This window comes from Eulemur rufifrons, chromosome 12 (genome assembly GCF_041146395.1).
Source record: "Eulemur rufifrons isolate Redbay chromosome 12, OSU_ERuf_1, whole genome shotgun sequence".
Taxonomy (NCBI): Eukaryota; Metazoa; Chordata; class Mammalia; order Primates; family Lemuridae; genus Eulemur; species Eulemur rufifrons.
The window spans coordinates 8,232,181-8,250,642 of NC_090994.1; the positions used below are offsets into that span (position 1 = coordinate 8,232,181).

The window sequence follows — 18,462 nt, forward strand, 5'->3', positions numbered from 1 at the left end:
CATCTCTTTCTTTCCTCATCAATTTCACTCCTAAAAAGCTCAATAGAGCCTTCCTCCTCCCCATTCTGTTGGGGGTTTGGGCGAGGAGGGTAAGGCCACCATATTCGGCTTCATAAGATGAGATGCGACACTTGTTGGGCCCCTCCCCTGGGCAAGCCAGGCAGTGGGAGGGAAGGTGCCAGAAGAAATCACAAGGGCCCATCAGGTTGTGGTTCTCACAGTTATGCCTTGTTTAGCACCCATGGGAAGACAGAAGCCCCCATACGCTATGCTCACAAATCGGAGCGCTTCAAACCCACACGTATTTGTTTTGTGCTTTTAGTAGCTATTGTATTTCACACACCAAGTCTTAATCATCCTTTATAGTTCTCCTAACCCTCCATCAGAAGAATTCTTAATATTCTGTAGTAACCCACTTACTCTCCTAAAAGCCCTTTAAGAAAGGGGGTCATTGAGATTAACCCCTCCCGTTTGGTTTATGGAACATCAGAGGCCCAGACCAGAGCCTCCACCTCCCCACCAGGCCTTCCTGATCCACCAGCATTTCTTCCAGGCCTCGATCCCAGCTAGAGCCACGGAGCAGGCCGTACCGTGCCACACCGTCTGAAAAGCCTCTGCCTCGTCTTGAGGGCCCCACCCCTCCCCAGCACCTCCTCACTGGGTAGCCGACCGAGGACCCAATCCTATGGCGACCAACACCACCTCTAAAAGGCTGAACCACCAGGCTGGCCTCTCACCCCCATCTAGCTGGGCCTGGTCATCCCCTACAAGTGTGAAAAACGCCACCTTTGCAGGCCGGAATCCGAAAGAAATTGGAAACCTGCTGCTAGCTCCATTCCCACTCTCTTCTCATGTTTGCTGTTATTTTTTAACACTTTTTTTTTTCTCATAAAAGCACTATCCTCTTCCCCAGAGCTTGCCTGTAGCGAAGGCATGGTCTGTACAACTGCAATTATTTCAGAGAACAGATGGAGTGAGGAGCAGAAAGTCTGTTAATAGTAATAGAAATGCTACATGTTAACCTGGACAGCACATGATGACAGTCCCATGACTACCCGTTCTGTTCCCACCAGCTGGGCAACCAAAGTAGGAATGAGATATTCACAAACACAACCATCAGCCATGTAGCCACCTAAAGTTAGAACTCAAATTCCTTCACACTAGGGGCCCTGGCAACTGCGGTGGCTTAGGCCGGGAGCAGAAGAGGCCACGCCACAGCTCAGCGCCAGGCGGAGCAGAATTGCCCTGGCTTTGGCTCAACCGCCAAGGCTTTCTGGGTCAGCTGAGGGCCAGACCCAGCTTTTAGGCAGATGCCAAATTTGCCGGCCCCAGCCAGGAGCCAATCCAACCAGTGTTTTCCATGGAGGGGGGCGTTAGGTCTGCTGAGCTGAGCTTGACTCCCTGGGAGGCGGTGGAGTGTGTGAGTGAGTCTCGAGGCTTCAGCTCCCCCTGGCCGAGACAGGCTCCATAGCAAGTGACGCTGTGTCAGGGCCAGCAGCACAAGGGGCTTGTCCAGCTCTGGGGCCAGAAATCTCCTCCCCCTTCCTAGAACGTCAAAACAGCAATGTCTTAGCCTAACAGAGGAAATGGGTAAATTCATTTCAACAAATATTTCTTAAGCACCTACTTGTGCAAGAAAATACGCAAGGCACTTCGGGAGCAACAAATAATAGTTCCACCTTTAAGAAAACAATAATCTAATAAGAGAGACCAAAGGAAGCCCACATATAACCAAACACATAGCAGAATTTGGCAAGTGCAAGCAAATGCTATCGGGGTTCAAAGAACAAGGACGTTGTCTCTGGTTCAAGGGGCTCGGAAGATGTCCTCATAGATGAGCTGTCTTGAATAATGAGAAGAATTTTCTGGTGGACAGAGAGACCCTGCAAAGCAAGAATCACACCGGAGGTCAGAAACATCCCCAGTCTGTGTGGGCACATGTAGGGGTTTGATGGGGTCAGCTGGACAAGCCGGCTGTGGAGGTTCTCAAACCGGGTCATAAAGTTTATATTTATGTCGCGAGTCTGTGGCAAGCTGGCCTTTAGGAAGATTATGGGGTAGTAATAGGCTTGCAAGAGCCAATTCTGCACATCTTCCCAACTCTGCATCCAGTGACTTCACGTTGGTAGCCTGGGTGGAACATGGTGTGAATATTTACCCACAGAAACGAGCAAACGCTACAAATCAGGGCCTGATTTTTTTTTTTTTTCCCCAGAGAGTTGGTTTATTAAGACGCCACTAGTTACTCTAATTGTAGAAAGGCCCCAAATGAGTAGGAAGGCAGGGACAGAGGTTAGAAGGCCAGTTAGGACACCACTGAAATAGTAGAGGCAAGAGCTGGCACAGACCTCGCCCAAGGGTGTCAGAGAGAATGGGGAATGGAGAGAATGGATCCTAGAGAGACCCTGAACTTGTAAATCAATAAGAATTGGGCATGAATGGAGAGAGGAGAGTCGAAAGATGATTCATACTTTGAATTTGATGGCTGACAAAATGGCAATGCCATTCACAGAAATAGGTTAAGTCAGAGGAGGAACTGGTTAGGGTGGTAGACACGAAAGTAGCTTTGGAGATAGAGACATTCATCCCATTACTATTTCAGTTAAAGAAATGATCCACACCCTTTGTTGCTTAGGAGCTCTTTTTTCCCTTTCTTTTCTGTCAGTTTCATCTTCTCTCTCCCTCCCATGCAGTATGGATCTCTTAATTCATCATTCGACATGTAGCGATGTCTGCTGCCTGCTTGGCTGCGGATGACACTTTGAAATTTAAATAAATCCCTCAGCTTTATTAAGACAGAAAAGTCGCAGCGGCCCCAGGAAACAGAGTAGCGGCATTGAGGAGGGGACAGAGTACAGTGAGCTCACCAGAATTTGAACTCAACGCTCAGCCGGCCTGCATCCCCTTGGCATGCAGCCAGGGCCCATTGAGCCCCACGAGAGCGTTCCTTCTCCTAGCCATCTTGAGCAGGCAGATGCTAGAGGGACAGCTGTCCCCAGAGGACTGGGCAGCGCAGTGGCAGAAGGCACTTGATTCAGAGATGCTGGCAGAACATGTTGCCAACAAGTCCGTCTTTGTAGGATGGATGTTTTAAATTTCACAAGTGTCCAGAGACCTAAGTGTGCAGGAATTTGCAGCACACAAACAAATACCATATTGATGTGAATAAAAGTCACCACTGAATCTGTCCCTCTGCCCCCTGAGCTGTGCCTGCCCTTCTGTGCAGGGAGAACAGGGTGGAATTGAAGACAAGGGACATGATTTTTCAATCTCAGAGAAGCCATTTGCTTGTTCTCTGTGACTGTCATTTATTGATCACATGTGCCAGTCACTGTTCTGAGCGATGTACTAATTCATTTAAAGCATTATGATTATTATTATCTCCATCCTATAGATGATGAGCCAAAGGCCCAGACAGCTTAGGCAACGTGCCCAGGGCCACACAGCGACTGCGTAGGATTCACATCACTAAAGGATATTGCTTCAGGCAGATCCCCAGTTCCTCTGAGCCCCGATGTTTCCATCTGTAGACTCAAAATAATAATCTCTGTTTGGAAGATTTTCCCTGCAGTGGCCCCCTGTTCCCAGAAATGTGACTCTAGCCACACCAACTGATGGCCTTAACTGACACGGACCCATATCATCTGCAACCACAGACCCCAACATTCGCCCTGCAAAATCATCCTTTATTCCTCATCAAACACCGCCTCCTCTTACATACTTACCTCCCACTCTCCACCCCCGCTGGGCTCCCACAGCCCTTTGTGTGTGTCTCCATCCTGGGTCCTAGTGCGACACATCATCCTACCATAGCTGTTTACACGTCTATCTCCTTTAGTAGCTCGTGAACCCCTCAAGGCAGGGTGTAGGATATCGCCTCAGGTAGCCGAACTAGCTGAAGAAACTGGGACCTTTCTCCTGAAGGGAAGGTCACGGGAGCATGTGATAACTGCCTTCGAGTGTCTGAGGGGCTGCCACGTGCAAGAAGGACGGGGCTTGTTCTAATGTCTTTCTTGAAGGAAGTGTGAGTTTTAAGGAGACATGTTTTGGCTCCATGAGGCACGGTGCTTTCTAACAGTATAAGCCATAATACTGGAACAAGCGGCATTCCCAGGAGAGTGGGGGACACCCATTGTTGGGAGCCCGTGGAATTGGTAAGATGATTCTTGCCAACTTTGCCATAAAGGAAACATGGCTCCTATTCCTTCTAGGATTCCAGGATTCTGTCATCAGTCCCATTCCAAGGCAAGCTCTGTCCCCCTGGGGACACGGAGAGAGTTAGAGGGACTCAAGGGCTACAGTGTCTCTGTGGCCGCCTCTTCCTAGGGCCACGAGAGATGTTGAGAAGCTCAGTCTCTGTGGCTCTAGGCAGCTGGAGACACACCATTTGGAGGAAGTCTTCCGGCTGTCAAGGTAACTGCTGCTCCAGGGACCATTGGAAACAAATGCTGGTGCCGTTTGTTCACAATAACAAAACCTGACCCTTAGACGCTGCTTCACAGTCTTAAAAATACTTTCACACTTTCAACTCATTTTATTTTTAGAATAACCATGTTGTGTGAGACAGGTATTCTTGCCATTTTGCAGATCAGTAAACTACACCTTTGCGAGAGTAAATAACTCCATAAACGCACAGCCTGTACATAGGACAACTGGGGCTAGCATCGAGGTCCTCTGTCGTTTACTCAAGAACCTTGGCACGACATTGGGCTGCCCTTCTGAGGACTGGACTCTGGCACCCACTTGCCAAAACTGACATATGTGTCCATAGGAATGTGTTTGGGTGCAAGGAGAAAAATCCCTACTGGGGGAGCCTAAGGAGTTGGTTCATTTCATGCAACAACAGATCTAAGGGCTGGCAAAGCTGGGCTGGTTCAGCAGCTCAGGGACCAGGCTCTTTCCGTCTTTCCAGACTTTATCCTCCTTAGCACACAGGCCTTCAGCCTCACACGTGTCTCCTCTCGGTCACAGGATGGCTGCTATATATCCAACATCATATCTATCTTCTAGGCAGGAAGAAGGAAAATGGATGAAGGGGCAAAAGACCCCAAGGATTTTGTCCAAGTGAGATTTCGCCTTTTATTCAGGAAGAGATCGCTCTTCAGAGACTTCTACATCTTCTTGGCCAGAACTTGGCCTCAGGGCAGTAAAGGCTGGGAGTCCAGTATTTTATCTTCCCAGCTTCTAGAGTAGAGGCAGGCAAGGGAGGAGGACAGCTGATCCACGGCAACTACACAAGACCTCTTTCCAAAGGTGCCAGAGTGTGACGTGAGCCCGGCTCCTGGGTGGAGGTGCCTCTGTCCACACAGCCCAGGGCGCATCTCTGTCAGCAGCTGTGGAGAGAAAGTCTGGCCTGCTGGACACCGGCCTGAAATGCAAGCCCGTCCTTGGGGATGAAAGGCTTTGAGCCCAAGGGGCAGCACCCAGCCTGCATCCTGGTGGGCCCGGCAGCCCTGGCGAGGAGCAGCTGTTACACTCAGCCTCCCCCAGGAAGAAGGCTCTTAACTAGATTTCCCATACAGAACTTTGTGGGGGAGGCTCAAACACAACCAGCCCACTCTGGGCTAAATTTGTATTCCAACCAACATGATCATGAATAGTGGGAGCTCAGGGCGACTGTGTTTGTGACTTGAGCTTCTCGATTGGGTACTCGAGCCCCTTCATCTCGAGCTAAGGCCCAAGGGGCCCTAGCTAGGTCGGGGGAAGTCTGCCCTCTTTATGTGGAGGACACGTGGTCTTCCCTGAGCTAGGTGCACCAAGCAGGAAGAAAGAAAGCTAGGTTGTAGCAGTGGTGGATTTGGCCGGGGACTTTGGGGAGCCAGATTCCAGGATTGTAGTTCTGGCCCCTAACACTGCATAGAGTCACCTGGGAAATTTCCAAACCAACACCAACGCCTGGACTGCACTGCAGACCTCCCCCTTAAATCAAAACCTCCCCCAGTGGGGCCCAGCTTTGGTAGCTTTGAGAAGCTCCCCTGGTGATTCTAATATTCAGGCGAGACCACTGTCTTGGAGAAAATGGCTCTCCACCCAACTTGACCGTGAACACTAACCTGGTCAGGTCAGCTCTGTCTCCCATTCAAGAATAAGTGAGTGCTGAAGGCAACAGGCCACTCCCACAATCCCATCAGAATCCTAACAGGGTGTGCTAGACTCTTCCCAGGTTCCTGTAGGCTCAGATGGGCCTGGTGGACATCCAAGCATTAAGGAGTCAGGGCCCTGTTTTCAAATGTGCCCGGGATTTACAGGTGGAAATGACGGTGATGAAGGAAGAAGGTTATACTCACAGATCTCTGCAAACAAGAGGCAGGGCACACCACGCAGGGCCACTTGGGAAGCCACCAGGTTTGGTGAGGAGGTGGAGGGGGCGAGGGGAAACATGGGCGAGGACATTCTTTGCAGTTTTCATGGGAAGGAATGGGCGAGACAGGGAATGAGATGGGCTTAGGATTGGTCAGGCTGAATAATTCTGGAGAGGACAAGGAGAGGACGGGGCAGGTGCACAGGGGGTTACAGGCCTTGAAGCAGATCTCAAAGAACTTATATGAGGCTTCCATTTTCTCTGAGAAGTTACTGTTGAGAAAGTTATCTGCCAAGAGAGGGTTGGGGGCAGTTAGGGGAGGTTGGAGATTTTAGGGTATCAGAGGTTTGAGATCTTGGAAAGTTGTTACTGAGAGTGGGAGAGCAGGTTGACTGGAGCAATTCAGAGCAGTACTGAGGGCCCATAATGAAGCTGGTGACCAGAAATACAGGGCAGAGCCAATTTCCCAGTGATGTGACTTCCTCCCGCAGTGGCCACTGCTCAGGTCCCACACACACAAGGAAAGGAAATTGGGTTTACCCGGCTTTGGGGTTTTGTCAGGGAAATGTTTCAATGACAGAGGAACAAAAGACTTTAGGTTCTGGCCATTTAAGCTGATTAAGACACAAGTGAAGAAAAGAGGGAGTTGATGGGCTCTGAGAAAGGAGTCACCGGTGGTGAGGCGGTCCCCCCGAGGTGGGAGGTTAGTCCCAGTAGGCATAGTTGAAGAAGCAAGGTGGACAGAGAGGAGGTTGTGGCCAGAATTAGTGAGTTTTGGAGGTGGAACAGTTTAGGGGGATGACAAGTTTCAGGGTGTGACTCCGGAAGTTGATGGTTGAGACAGAGAGGAAAAGATTGCGGAGATGCAAAGACCCAGGAACAAGGGAGGCCATGGTGTTGGGTGGTGTTCCACGTGCTTGCTGAAGTCACCAGGATAAGAGCAGGACTTGGGAACAAGAAGACGCCTGTGAGCCAGCGCCATTGTCTTTGATGAGTGAGCAGTTAGCAACCAAGCCGTCCCAGGTGACAGCAACAAAGACAGAAGGAAGATGTAGAGTTGAATGGCCTGTGCCACAGAGATGGACATGGCAACAGGGAGCAATGACACCTGCCCGACCTCTTGACCCTGGGATTTCCGGGGCATGAGTGAACACACACCGGCTGCGAGAGTGCTGGGGGAAGGGCTCCTGAGGGGGAGCCGGGCAGAGGCAGGGAGGTAGAGCACTTGACAGAGAGAGAGAGGGTGGAGGGGAGATGGCTTGTTACGCAGTGGCAGCTCCAGAGGGAAGAATGGAAGGGTTTGGGGGTGGGGGAGGACTAGAGGACTGGCTCAGAGGCAAAGAAGACGAGAACATTTCAGGCATAGCGGTGTGGTAGAGGACCGATGTCTGGGAATGTGGGGGTCGGGGGAGGCTTTGACTGAAGAAGACAGGCTGCGAGGCAGACTGTGGGGCTCCACTGTGTCTCTGAAGGTGGCCTGTGGGGCAGGGGCCTGGGGGAGTCTACATCAGGGGTGCTGCTGCTCACCTGGGTTGCAGTGGCAGCTCGGGGTGCAGGCTGTCCTTGAGGTGGACATTTCCAGGTGGGGTGGGAATGTCATGGTGAGCGGTAGTAAGTGGACAACCCCACATACAGATCGTGAATGAGGCCAGAAGTTCAAGGATGTAGCTGACAGCTGATCAGAGTAGGGTTCCCGGCCAGCAGCCCCTGCTCTCCACCTGTGGGAATATTCGCCGTCTCCTTGCTTTCACTCACCCCGCTGCCCCGTTTTCCCTGACTCCCAGTGTGACACAGCTATTAAAATTCCTTCTGGGATAATAAAATGAATAATCCAATTTTAAAATGGAAAAAAAATTGATAAATATTTCACCAAAGGTATATGAATAGTAAATAAGGACATGAAAAGAAGTTCAGCATCACTAGGGAAATGCAAATTAAAAACTCGAGATGCCACTTCACACACACTAGCATGGCTGTAACCAAAAGACAGACGCTAACAAGTGTTGCTAAGGATGTAGAGAGGTCGGAACCTTCATACCCTGCTGGTGGGATTGTAAAATGGTGCAACCACTTTGGAAAACAGTTTGGCAGTTTCTTAAAACGTTAAACAGAAATGTCCCACATGACCCAGTGATTCCACTCTAGGTGTCTCCCCAAGAGAACGGAAAACAAATGTCCACAAAAGACTTGTAGCAAATGCTCACAGCGGCATTATTCATAACAGCCCAAAAGTGGAAACAGCCCAAACGCCCATCAATTGGACAAACAAATGTGGTCTCTCCATACAATGGAATGTTATTCCACAATAAAAAGGAATGAAGGACTGATACGTGCTATAACATGAATGAACTGAAAAAGCATTCTGCTGAGTGAAAGATGCCAGTATAAAAAAACCACATATTGCGTGGTTCCATGTATACGAAATGTCCGGGAAATGCAGTAAGGAGATTATAGAAAGTAGTGGTTAGTGGTTGCCTGGGGGAGGGCACAGAGAATGACTGCACATGGGCACAAGGTTTTTTTTGGGGGGGGAGTGATGGAAATGTTCTAAATTTAAATTATGATGATGGTTGCACAACTCAATTGTCAAAAAAAAATTATTGAAATGTACCCTTAAAAATGGAATGAGAATTCCCTGAGCTCTCCTTGCCCCAAAAGGACAAGACCCTTCCACGTTTCCTCTCAGCGTCACTGAGAGAGCCTGGAGACTGACATCTCCAAGATAACACTGTGATTGTCATACGTTCCACTTTATTTTATAATCTTAGTTTATTTTTAGCAGGTAGAATATTCACAAGGCTCAAAAATCAATATGATAGAACATGCATATAGATGTCTCCATCCCACCTCTATCCCATCTAGCATATCGCTGCCGCCACCCACAGCCTCTATTAGTTTTTTTTAAGTAGCCTTCAGAGTTTGTTTATGCAACTACAAGCAAATGTGAAGAAATATCTTAATTTTCTCTCTCTTATGTAAAAGTAAGACAATAGATATGCTGTTCTGCTCCTTGCTTTTTTCACTTAATTTATCCTGGAGAGCTTTTCATAGCAGATCTTAGCGGTCGTCATTGTTTTTTACAGTTATAAAGTATCACTGTTTATTAACAATCTCCAGCTGATGGACACTTGAGTTATTTCCAACTATTTCCAACTATTTCCTGCGATTACATACAGGGCTGAAATGAATAAGCTTATATACAAGTCATTTCATATGTGTGCAGGTATCTTTAGAGGGAAAAATCGCAGAAAAAGGATTGCTGAGTCAAAAGGCGCGTTGCCCCCACTGTGCGTTCTACAGCAATGCATGAAGCCTCGTTTCCCACAGTCTCACCAACAGAGCCTGCTGCCGGGCTTTTGGGATGTGCAATATATTTGGAAAGAACTTGGATTTCATCCCGCTTTCTTCAAGCAGGATTACTTTCTTTTTATTTCATTGTGGTAAGAACACTTAACATGAGATCTACCCTCAACAGTGCTTTGTTTTGTTTTTTAAAGAGAGACAGGGTCTGGCTCTGTCACCCAGGCTGGAGTACAGTGGCACAATCATAGCTCACTGTAAACTCAAACTCCTGGACTCAAACCACACTCCTACCTCAGGCTCCTGAGTAGCTGAGACTACAGGTGCACACCACTACACCTGGCTGATTTTTATTTTTTTGTAGAGACGGGGTCTCGCTATATTGCCCAGACTAGTCTCAAACTCAAGTGATCCTCCCACCTTGGCCTCCCAAAGCACTGGGATTACAGACATGAGCCACCACACCAGGCCTACCCTCAACAGATTTTTAAGTGCACAATACAATGTTGTTAACTATGGGCACAGTGTTGTACCATAGCTCTCTAGAACATATCTTCCTTCTCTGAAAGTTTATACTCATTGATTAGCAACTCCCCATGTTCCCCTTCCCCTGTTCTTGACAACTGCCATTATGTTCTCCACTTCGGTGGGTTTGACTATTTTAAATACATCATGTAAGTGGAATCACACAATATTTGTCCTTCTGTGACTGGCTTATTTCATTTAGTATAGTATGCTCAAAGTTCATCCATGTTGTTTCATATTGCAGTATTTCCTTCCCTTTTAAGGCTGAATGGTATTCCATTGTATGTATATATCACATTTTCTCTACCCGTTCATCCAGTGGTGAACATTTAGATTGTTTCCACATCTTGGCTGTTGTAAATAGTGCTGCAGTGACACCCTGACTGTAATTCTTTCGGACAAATCCCCAGAAGTGGACTTGCTGGGTCATATAAGCAGGCTTACGTTCACAGTATGTTAGACATCTCAGAATCCACCAAAAGGAGGTTAGAACCTGAGGGAAAGTAGATTGTGCAGCTCAGCCCCCTGATTTTTTAAGAATAAACCAAAAAGGAGAAGGAACTAGCTAAGCTCTGCCAGCCTGCGGCGGTGCAACAAGCATTCATGGGTACCTATGACATGCATGGTGCCCCAGAGAAGTGTAAACAATCTCTGTCCCAGGCGGGTAGACATGTGGCAAATACAGAAATCCCTAGAGACGGTTCCCGTGTTGGAAGTGTTGATGCACATCTTTCTCTCTTGGCCATGCTTAAAGGATAGGCTGCCTTGGTCAGAAATGAGTTTTTCACCAGCCAGAAGGAATCTGGCTGATTTCCTCCTCCCAGGGGAGAGGTAGGGGTGGGGAAGGAAGAACAGCCTGCCATTGAGAATTCCCCTGGCTATTGTTTGAACAGAAGAATGAGGGTTCTGGGACTTCTTACAGTGACTTTTTTTTTTTTAAGTACAAATCTTTTTTTCTAAGCGTAAAAGCAATGCACTTTATTGAAGAAACTTTGGAAAATGCAGAAAAGCACGAAGAAGAAAATAAAGTTTGTAATTATCCCATCACTTAGGGATCATTAGTCAACATTTAACTTCCTATTTTTCTAGTCTTCTTTCCATGGGGGGGAGTATACATGCATATGCTATATGTTTTTGTTCTTCCTTTCTTTTAAAAAGACAGTGAGATCATAGGGTACATAGAATTTTGTACTCTACCCACTGTTTCTGCATACCTTAAAAACTCTAAGGATAAACATAAAAAAAGTGTCAGTTTTATAGGCAAAGATTGGATTTTATTTTTTGCATGTCCTTTATTACTAGGAAATTGAATATTTGTTCCTGTGTTTATTGATCATTTGTATTTCTTATTTTATGAATTACCTATTCATGTTGGTTGTGTATTTTTCCATTGGGTTATTAGTCTTTTTCTTATTGATTTTAAAAAGTACTTTATATATTAAAGATATGAACCCTTTTTCACAGATCTTGCAAATATTTACCCTAAATTTATTGTCCTTGAATTTTACTTTTCATATTTTTTGCCATATAAAAGATGCAAAATTTTATCTAGTTAAATATATCAATCTTCCTTTCATGCCATTTACTGTTAACAGTTTGGTATGTATTTTTCCAGACATTTTCTATGCATATGCAAATATATCTATAAATATATATATAGTTAGATATATAAAGTTTCCCTGCACATTTGAGATGATATCATGAAAACTATTCTGTAACTTGGTTATTTCACAATTAGTGTATTATAGATATCTTCTCATACAAGTATATAAAGATCTATAGAGTACTTCATTGCATAAATTTAATGTTATTAATCAGCTTTAAAATCTTGTTTTTCATTTTTATATTTAAATATGGCAGTTTTCTGGTATCTGAAATAAATAGAGACCTAGGTTTATTTATTCCACATAGTGAGCCAATTTTCCCAATAACATTTATAAAATATATTCTTTCCCCACTGATCTGGGGAAATAACTTCGTCATATAGTAAATATCATTAAATGACAACTATCATATATTAAACACACATATATTGAAAACTTGAGTTTCTTTCTGGATTTTCTACTTTGCTTCCTTTACTTATTTTTTCCTAAATTAACTCCATATTGTTCTAGTTATTGTAGCTTTATAATGTATTTTAATATCTACAAAATCAATTCCATACCTATTTTATCTTTACCAATATTGCCTTGGCTAAATCTTTTTCTTTTATTTACCTATTTTTTGCATTTATTGAGCTTTAGAACAATGCTGTGAAGTTTCCAAAACATTTATTTAGGATTTTGATTGGAATTATGCAAGATTAACAAATTACTTGAAGGTTTATTGACATCTTTGCAAAATTATTTTTTTGATTTAAAAGCATTGTATGTCTCTCTCCATCTATTCAGGTTTCTTTCTTATATACATCAATAATGTTTTTGTTTTCTTTTTATAATTTTGCATTTCATTCCAAGCTTATTCTTGGATATTTTACATGTTTTGTTACAATTGTGAATGGGATCTTAAAAGTATACTTTATGACTACTATTAGTATGTAGGAAAGGACTGGTTTTGAGTACAATTTGTAACTGCTTACATTACACACTATTAGTGTATTTGTTTCCAGTTGATTCTTTTTTGGATTCTCATGTAGATATCATGTTATTTGCAAGAAAAGGAAAAGAAAGAGGGTAGATGGTTTTATTTCATCTTTTGCTGTATTTACATTTGGTTTCTTTTTATTTCCTATTACTTTAGTTAGAACCAATGCTTGGATGTATCAAATACTATATACATTTTTCTCCTGGGATTCTATTGGGATTATTCTCTCTCTCTGTGTGTGTCTCTCTCTCTCTCTCTCATATGTTCCTTCTTTTCCCCTAATATTTTCATCTCTTTATCCTTTCCTTCTGAGTCCTTGGAGATTTTCTTGGGCTTATCTTCACATTGTCTGATTTAATTTCCTATAGCATCTAGTATGTGGTTCATTGCTTCTTTTGGATCTTGAAATGCAACAATCAGTATTTATATCTTTAAATTACTCACTTGTGGAAAGTTACGGGTGATCCCCATTGTCACAACCAATGGTCTCTTTGTGGTCCTCATCTCCCTTGATAGCTGTGACATTGACAACACCTCCCCCCTTCTTGTGTCTCTGACGGACGCCAAGGTTCCCTGGCTGTCCTCCTAACTCTCTTCTCCTCACTCTCTTCCTCCCTCCCACCCTTGAGTTCCCAAGTTCTAGTGTAGTTGTTCTTCTGTTGTCACTCCACGAGTTCCCCGATAGTCTCATACCTTCCCATGTCCACTGGCTGAGTCTGAGAGAGCTCCAACCTCATTAAAAGGTGCCTCTGCCTATAAGTTTCAACACCAAACTCTCCGTCTCGCTGTCTCCTGACTTTGCTATTCCTAATACGCACAGCACCATCAGCCTCCGAGCTGCCCAAGATAGAATCTCAGATCAGAGTCAGCCTGGGCAGTCACCTCAGGCTGTGGGCTCTCTCCTTTCTCTCCAGCTCTGTAACTGCTCTTGGAATTGAAGGCCTTGTGATTCTTCAGAGTATCACAGTTATCAGGGTTTTGTGTTGTCTTTTTTTTTCTCTCTGATTTTCATCTTTTACTCCATCCTCATCACATGCCTTCCCAAAGCACACGTGTGATGATGTCAGTTTTCTGTTCAAACCATTTTAGTGGGTCCCGTTGCATAATAAATTCTAAACGACTTATGACATGCAAGGCTTTCTGTTATCTGGTCCCAAAAACCTTTTCAGCTTTGCCACCTACCACCCGTTCTCAGACGCCCCATGGCCCAGCCATTCTCCAAACACCCCCATGCCTTTGCACAAGCCATTCCTGTTGCCCAGAGTGGCCTTTTCCTGGTCCATTACCTGCTCAACCTTGGACATCAAGCTCAAAAGATAACTCTGAAGCCTTCCTGAGATAGAGAGATTTAGACTCCCTCCTGCCTGTTCCCTCAGTACTTGGTAGATGCTCCTCTACTCAAGCACTTAGAACTTCCTAGTGCCATTGTGAGTGTGCCCATCTCTCCCCATCTCTCCCTATCGAGAGGAGGCCAGGACTTTATTTCTCTTCCTCCGTTCTTTCTCTCTCACTCTCCTCTCTCCCCTCGCACTCACCGGTCTAAGCCCCCATCCAAGTTAATCGCACCCCTCTGCTTACTCCACGCCTGCCCTTGAACAGCTAAATAGCACACAACTGTGGAACGTAATATTACCTAGTAGCCCTACTCTATGCCTATAGCGTACTCATGTTCTCACTTTCTTAAATGACTGTTTCACACCTTCTTCTCAGTTCCCAAACTTCCTATAATCCCCCTTCCTCTGTGACCTTGCCTCTGATGCATTGGGAAATAGAAGCAATCAGAAGACGCCTTCATCCTCTCTCACCAGCACATCTTCCAGTTCTCTTGCACCCGAACCCGTGTCCTCTGCTCCTACCTGAGACCCAGCCCTCCTCTGGGTCCTGTCCCCTCCCGCCTTCCAGAGTCGACTCTTGCAATGACCCCCTTCCTCCCCTCTGCCATGTACCTCCCTGTCTCCTAGATCATTTCCACTGGCCTGCAGAGATGCCTATCATCTGTCTCTTCGTAAAAACATATCTTGACTTTTCCTTTTCTCTAGTAACGGCCACTCCGTGCCTCAGCCGTCCACACCAGAACTTCCCTTCTTATCACCTTTCGTAGCCATCTCCAGCTGCTCATCTCCCATCTCAGCTCGACTTATTCCCATCAACCCTCAGTTCTTTCTACTCCACTGAAACTGGCCTTGTCAAGATAAGGGTGATCTCCAAGTTGCCACATCTGTGTCCTCATCTGGCCCTGCCTTTCAGCAGCATTTGACACAGCTGGTCACTATCTCCTCCCTGAGACATTTTCTGGCTTGGCTTTCATGAACCTGCTCTGCGGGTGTTCCCCTCACCTTCTGACCTCCACATGCCCTTTCCCAGGTTCTCCCTTCTTCTCCATGTTAGCATGTTCTAGAGTTCAGTCGTGAGACTTCTTTTCCTCTTTGTGTCTGCTCTACAGATTTAAAGATCATCTATAATGTCAGTGACTCCCAAATCTATACCTCCAGTCCTGATCTCGCCCTCGAACTGCAGACTCTGATATACATACTGGATTATCTTCTGAGAGGCATTTCAAACTCAACATGTCTAAAACAGAACTCTCAGCGAGCCCCTTCCAACATCCTCCTCTGCACGTCTTGTCTGTCCCATGAATTGGCCCAGGTGCTCAAGCCAAAAACCCAGGAATCATCTTTAATTTCTCTTTCTCCACCCCTTTCTCCCTGCCCTACTATCCAATCCATCAACAAACTCCATTGATTCTATCTAAAAATACTTCCCGAATCCATCTATTTGTTTCTGTCTCCATTGCTACTATCCTGGTCCAAGGAACCATCATCTCTCACTACACTACTTGTAAGGGTCTCTTAACTGGCCTCCTGGCTTCCTCTCTGGCCTTCCGCCAATCATTCATTTTCTACCCAGCAGCCCAAACAGTCTCCTAAAAAACATAAATCAGAGCATATCCCTGTCCTGCTTAAAATCCTGCAATGGTTTTGTGCTGCACTTTGAATCAATTACCACTCCTCACCCAGGCCTAGGAAACCTTCTGTGGCCTGGCCCTGGGCACCTCTCCCACCTGCCCCATTCACCCTCGCCCTTGCTTGTCCCTGGCCACAGTGGTCTTCTTTCTGTTCCTCGAAGCCGACCTCTTGCACATCTGAAGGCCTTTGTGGCAGCTGCTTCCTCTTCCTGGGATGTTTACCACCTCTCATCCCACCCCGTTTTATTTTTGTCATAGCACTAATGACAACTTGACTTTTCCTTGCTTATTTATTTATTTTTATCATCTGTGTCTCTTACCTAGAATAAAAGCTTCCTAAAAGTACGGCTCTTACTGTCTTGTGCTCTGTTGGTTTCCTAGCACCTGGAACAGCTGCTGGCAATATTAGGTGTTCAGGAAATGGCTTGTTGAAGGCACGAATGAATCCTAGTGTCCCTTGCAGTTGGTATCGTTCCTGACACAGAGTGAGTTCTCACGTTTGCTGAATTAGCAGAAGCCTCTGGAAGCTTCTTGAGGGCAGAAGCCCTGTTTCAGGTTTCTTTATCTCCTCCGTATCTCCTAGCATGGTGCTAGGGACTCCCAGGTCCTTAATAAATATGCCTGTTGGATTTATTCTTCCTCACAAAGGGAAAGCCAAGAATCCTGCTGTCTACTTCTCTGAATGAACGTGTGACACAAGAGAAATGAAAAGAAAGAACTGGGTAGGAGCCCCGGTGGCTGGTCAGACATTCTTGGTTGGGATGGTGGTAAAAGAAGAGTCTGTCCCCTTGGTATTTCCCTACCAAACGTCTAGCCAGGGTGCTACATTACTGTTTGGTGTGTGTGTTACAGGGCGCATGGTATATGCTGGTGATGGTGGACCCAGATGCCCCTAGCAGGTCTCAACCCAAAAGGAAATTCTGGAGACATTGGCTAGTAACGGACATCCAGGTAAGCGGCCACAAGGCACTTTCTGACTCTTGTGGGGTGGCTGGAAGGTTCTCATTCCGTGTGGTTCTCGGCTCTCATTCAGGAGGGTTGGAGACTAGGACGAGCGAGGGCTGCTGTGTCAGGCTGCCCCCAATGCTCAGAGGTCACAGCCCTCCTAAGTTTCCTAACAATTTCAAAAATGGCCCAGGCCTAGGGGTACACTGGCAAGCCAGCTCTCGGGACAAAGGGACAAGGGAAAACCCTGGTTTCTAGTGTTTGCTGATTTTTATGGTAGAAATAAATCCTCCCACCGTGGTCTATTTGACGCTCCCAGTGATGTAACAACTGACTCACACAGTTTCGGAAAGTTCAACCATTGGCTGCAGCACACTGCTGGATTTGGGGGCACCAAGGTGATTCTGTGCGGTCCTGTCCTGATGGGGCCAGAGGCAGGGAAGAGGTGTGGCGATTTCCTTTTCTTTGTGCAGGAACAAGTGACTGCCCCTCATCTTTGTGTCTTTGTCGTCACCATAGTTGCGAAGGAGCCTGGCTCACCCTTTGCAGAGTAGGTTCGTCAGATTCGGTGGATTGTTGGTGGGTGTTATGTGGGGGGAAAGGAGAAGGCTCTGTTGCCAGACAAGTTTTGGATACTCTGGGTTGGACTGGGTTGATCCGATTTCTCACTGAAGTGCTTTTTGGAGCTTTTGCTATCGTAATATGCCCTGTATAATATGCATTTATTTCCCAGTCTCACTTGATTATGGAATCTTTTGTTCATGAGCGCCTGGCAGTGCACTTTGGGGAAGTGCACACTAGCCCGAAGTATTCACAAATCCATGCCTAGAAAGCCCGCGGACGGCCTTTGCAAAGAGCATGCAAAGGCATCAACCCTGCAAGACAGTGGGAACCCAGAACTAGAAAAGCTAAGTTTGGGTCTGGTTTGGATCTTGGCTGGTTACGAACTCACTGACCTCTGGCTGGGATTTCATCTGTGTCCACAACATGGGAATCGTGCTGTTGACTTTGTGTGGTTGTCTTAATGAGCCAATGAGATAACACATTGAGAGCACTTTGGAAAACAGAGAATTCCACAAATATAAGGAGTTTGTGTTTTTCCTTTAGAGCTATGGGCAGAGGAAGGGGTGTCAGTGCGAACTAGCTATTGACTCTGCTGCGCAAGGCAGGGACTCTCACAGCCACTGAGTGGGGTGAGGGGAGTTACCCTGGCAACAATCCCGTGGCCCCGTGACCCGGGCCCTTCCCGGCAAGCTCAGGTGCACAGCCCTCATTAGCCCTCCTTAGCAGCTGTGGCCCTGGAAGGGGCTTCCTCGGGGGAGACTCGAGCAGCAGGTCTCTTACTGCATGCGCCTCCCCAGCCAAGCACCCAGCCTGGCGAAGAGCTCTGGTAACACCACAGACACACAGAGGGGTAGGGAGGGGAGCAGAGGGCACAACAAAGGAAGACACCGCATCTCCCCCGACGTCCGCCGTCTAGGGCATTGCCATTTTCTGGGCTTGGGCCTCCCTGGAAGTCACAGGGGGTAAAACGCTCAAGAGAGCAGTGTTGCTCTGAAGGTCAGGTTCCCAGTCCGCCCCCCGCACCCAGGGCTTCCTGCGACAGGGCTCTACTGGGCATTTCAGAGGCCAGAGTGCAAGAGCAGTTATGGATGGGATGATTTCAGAGTCGAGGGGCCTTGGGACCGTGAGGCTGCTCTCTGCCAAGCCCGAAGGCCCCTCACTCCCCACCCCCTCGCCCCTATACTCAGGACGGACCTTTCCCATGAGCTCTGTGCTGCAAACATGGGTTTGGCCTCAGCAGCCCAGCTTAGAAGTGGAGCGGGTGGCAGGTGGCAGCTGT

General features: G+C 46.6%; 1 protein-coding gene across 1 annotated transcript in view; it reads left to right on the forward strand.

Moving 5' to 3' along the window:
* PEBP4 (phosphatidylethanolamine binding protein 4) overlaps window positions 1-18,462 on the forward strand; it is a 188,324-nt gene that overhangs the window by 83,828 nt on the left and 86,034 nt on the right. Inside the window, exon 4 of the mRNA XM_069485139.1 lies at window positions 16,527-16,625. Coding sequence (XP_069341240.1) covers window positions 16,527-16,625 — 99 coding nt within the window. The remainder of the gene's footprint in view (window positions 1-16,526; window positions 16,626-18,462) is intronic.